The 3803-nt window shown below is 44.8% G+C and overlaps 1 protein-coding gene across 1 annotated transcript; it reads right to left on the bottom strand.

The window, feature by feature from the left end:
* Positions 1-453: 453 nt before the first annotated feature.
* On the bottom strand, positions 454-2574 carry LOC108552351 (caveolin-3). The gene is made up of 3 exons (XM_017906857.1): positions 2416-2574; positions 986-1165; positions 454-651 (listed from the first exon to the last, which is right to left on the bottom strand). The coding sequence occupies exons 1-3, from the start codon at positions 2572-2574 to the stop codon at positions 454-456; spliced, it is 537 nt and encodes a 178-aa protein (XP_017762346.1).
* Between the last annotated feature and the right edge of the window lie 1229 nt (positions 2575-3803).

Here is a 3803-nt window from a genome sequence, read left to right on the forward strand (position 1 = left end):
TTCAGACACGAATAATCATAATCACTTACATCGATGAGCTCGGGAAACTCTCGCCTAATTTTTAACATAAGAATGAATCCTTCGTTTTATCCAAAAAATCGTGCGTTTTGAGAAAAACTGCGTATTTTTCGGAAACTGAAGATGAGAGAGTAATTTCATTTGCGAATTCGCCTTTAGGCAAGTAAGCCCTGCGAGTCTCAGATTTGACATACCGAGGATATTACAGATTTGACAATTGTTGATGATCAATGATTGTTGGACAGTGCAATCGAAGAGATTTTCTTCGCTACTGACTACTCGATCATCGGCGGACAATTAAAATTGCGATTGTTTATTGTTAATGGAAACGAAGAATTGGCGGACGGACTTGAGAACGATTCACAGTCTACTCGACGTTGTTGGTCGATTCGAAAGGCACTTGGACGATTTGCGAACGCGAAAGGTTCCTCGATCTTAGACCACCAGGGTATCGTCTTTCGGCGCCGGACCATCGGGCAGCTTCTGATTAAAGACTCGGATGTTGTGAAACAGGTAGCCCAATGAATCCATCACTGGTCGCACGAAGGCCTGCGTGACGGCTGTCAGGAAGTTCCTCGACGCTGCACAGGTGATCTTCCAAACGCGGAGACACGGCGCCAGGCACCATATATGCTGAAAACATCGGTCAATTAATCTCTCTTCTCATCCTGGCTAATCCAGGCTAATTCTCGACCCAGAATTAGCCGCAGGAATGTTCACAGCGAGAGAGAATAAAAGGAAAATCGATGAGGAGAACAGCTGGGTAGTACTCGCGGAGGAAATGAAGTTTCCATGAAGCTTTCGTGCAAAGTAAAGCGAAAGAAGTGGGAATTACAGCGTCGACCCACATATCCAACGGACCAAGCAACAAAAATAATGGCAACGATCGCGATAATGGCGTCGTGCAGAGGGTCTACCGGAGGTGGATCGATCGGCCATAGAATCGAGAAAAAGGTCGTCGACTCACCTGAAACGCGAGGCAGGCGAACGTGAAACCGAAGCAAAGGGCGAGCAAAGGTGCGACGAGGACGGAGAGGAACACGTAGCAGCAGCCCCTGGACAACCGGAAGCAGTGGCCGCTCAGCCGCCACGCGCACTCTGGGCTCCGTATTCCTTCCGGTTCCCCGATCACGTCATCCCACATCACCTGTTTCGATAATTACTCCTGTCAATATTTCCTTAAAGATAAGTCCCCTAGGTCCCGACATGAATCCAAGATTAATCCTCATCCTAATTTTCTTGCTGTCATTTCTATATCTTCTTTCCCTCGTTTGCTTTTCTGGTAGATTCGAAGTTGTTCGACAGAAATTCCCAGAAGTTTCCTTTAGGGATGGTATAATCTTCAGTGAGAGACTTTTTTAAATGCCAAGGTCATTCGATGTGCACTTATCAAGGTCGCCTGGTAGCCTGCAATATTAACCCCTATCTGGATGTCTTTGGGATTCGTGTCGTATACCAAAATTCTGACCCTGACATTTTATTTTGATTTTGAGCAACCAGACTATGTTACTTTTACTCGATAAAATGAAGAAGGGATCATCTTTCACAATCCTCCATGTTGGACTGTACGTAGCACTTCATTTTCATCAATCAGACTCCATTATTAAACGAAGCCTTGATCCTCAACCTTATATTTCATTATGATTAAGCAGACTACGTTACTCTAACTCGATTAAAGATGTAAAAATGAAGTTTCGTTAGTTAGACCATCTTCCACAATCCTCTACGTCGAACTCTACATGTTGTGCATTCCATTTTGATCAACAAGACCTGCATCTTCAACCTTACATTTCATTTTGATCGAGCAGACTATTTGATAAAAACAAAAAGAAATTAAGTTTCGCTAGTTAGACTACCTGTCAAAACCCATACTACACTCAAGAGTGTGTAACCCCATTTACCGACCAAATTCCACCACACTCGCGCAATAAAAATGTAAGAATCACTGGAATCACCTGAATCGATGAAAAAAATTTCGATCCATCAGACTGGATTACCCTCAGCTGATAAAAATAACAAACGAAACCTCGCTAGTTAGACCACCTGTCAAATCCCACGTTACACTCACGAATCTGTCGCTCCATTTTAACCGACCAAGTTCCACTGCACTCAGAAACGAAGAAAGAATCACTAGACTCACCCCAATCGATGAAAAAAATAACAAAATTAATAGTACCACTTCATTTCGGTCAGTCAGGCTCTGCTACTAAATAAAGCCTCGCTAGTTAGACCATCTGTCAAATCTCACGTTACACTCGCGAATCTGTCGCTCCATTTTGACGGACCAAATTCCAGTGCACTCAGAAACGAAGAAAGAACCACTAGATTCACCCGAATCGATGAAAGAAATAAAAATAATAACAAGAAGAGAAAGAGAAATGTAAAATGGCGACGTACCTGCAGGTGCTTGTTCAGGTTATTAGGGTCCCTGTCCTCGAGTTCGGTGTTGCTGTCCCCATCCCCGGTGGAGGACTCAGGCTTCTCCATCCCTGGAATGTTTAAATTGCCACACTTGGGAAAAGAACACCTGACGGCGTCCCTGCAGCGCGCCAGCATCCTGTCCGTCGATTGTACGCGAACGCGCGATCAGCGGGGACTCCACGCGGCGTCCCCAGCTGGCCGTGCGGTCAAGTGCGTCGCCATCGCGGAAATCACGACGCGGGGTGGATGGAGCAACGATCCATAAGACGCCATTGATTCGACGCGTTAAATAATACAGGGTGACCACCAGCGACGTAGTGTCAATGCCAGGACCGCCGGCCTCGAGCCGCCGACCCGGGAGACTTGTTGCGGTCCCGATGGATTAGGGGTGCACTATGGGTCGGCACGGGTTATGCGAACGTCATAATCTTGCCTATCGATTCAGCTGCGACTACGCCACTTTACGCCACTCGATAACTTGCGTCACTCGCGCGCTTTCCACTTTACCGAATCGAGTGACCTGATGGATGGAGTGACTGGTTCAGAGTTAGGCTCAGGATTGGTGTCTCTGATGGTCGGTTTACGAGGTTACTGTCACGGACTAGCAGAGTTTGTGACAGTTACTTGGTATTTTGGTGATCCAGTCAGGCTAAGGAGTTGTAACATCTGGTAATGGTTAGGATGGTTGGTTTGGAGTCAGGATTATGGCTCCTGGGTCTGATGGTAGATCTCCAAGATTTCTATAAGAGAGTTATGAAATATGTGTAGAACTTATATTTGGTATTTTGGTGAACCAGACAGGTTAGGAAGTTGTAGGATTTAGTAATGGTAAGGCTGATTAATTTGGGGTCGGGATTAGGGCCCCTGGGTCTGATGGTAGATCTCCAAGGTTTCTATAAGAGAGTTATGAAATATGTGTAGAACTTATATTTGGTATTTTGGTGAACCAGTCAGGTTAGGGAGTTGTAGGATCTAGTAATAGTTAGGGTGGTTGGTTTAGGGTCAGGATTAGGGCCCCTGGGTCTGGTGAAAGATCTCCAAGATGTCTACAAAAGGATTGTGAAATACGTATAGAACTTATATTTAGTATTTTGGTGAACAAGTCAGGTTAGGGAGTTGTAGGATTTAGTAATGGTTAGGCTGATTAATTTGGGGCCAGGATTAGGGCCCCTGGGTCTGATGGTAGATCTCCAAGATTTCTATAAGAGAGTTATGAAATATGTATAGAACTTATATTTAATATTTTGGTGAACCAGTCAGGTTAGGGTGTTATAAGATTTAGCAATAGTTAGAATGGTTGATTTTGGGCCAGGATTAGGGCTCTTGGGTCTGATGGAAGATTTCCAAGTTATATTTGGTATTTT

Source organism: Eufriesea mexicana, unplaced genomic scaffold (genome assembly GCF_001483705.2).
Source record: "Eufriesea mexicana isolate 0111107269 unplaced genomic scaffold, ASM148370v2 scaffold4744748940, whole genome shotgun sequence".
In the NCBI taxonomy this organism is placed as follows: domain Eukaryota; kingdom Metazoa; phylum Arthropoda; class Insecta; order Hymenoptera; family Apidae; genus Eufriesea; species Eufriesea mexicana.

Bases quoted from the DNA above. Each gene is read 5' to 3' on its own strand.
- LOC108552351 (XM_017906857.1), bottom strand. From the start codon at position 2,574: ATGCTGGCGCGCTGCAGGGACGCCGTCAGGTGTTCTTTTCCCAAGTGT. The intron at 1,166-2,415 runs GTACGTCGCCAT...TTATCGAAACAG, and splicing joins ACCTGAACAAGCACCTGCAG to GTGATGTGGGATGACGTGAT. The intron at 652-985 runs GTGAGTCGACGA...CGATGTTTTCAG, and splicing joins TCGCCTGCCTCGCGTTTCAG to CATATATGGTGCCTGGCGCC.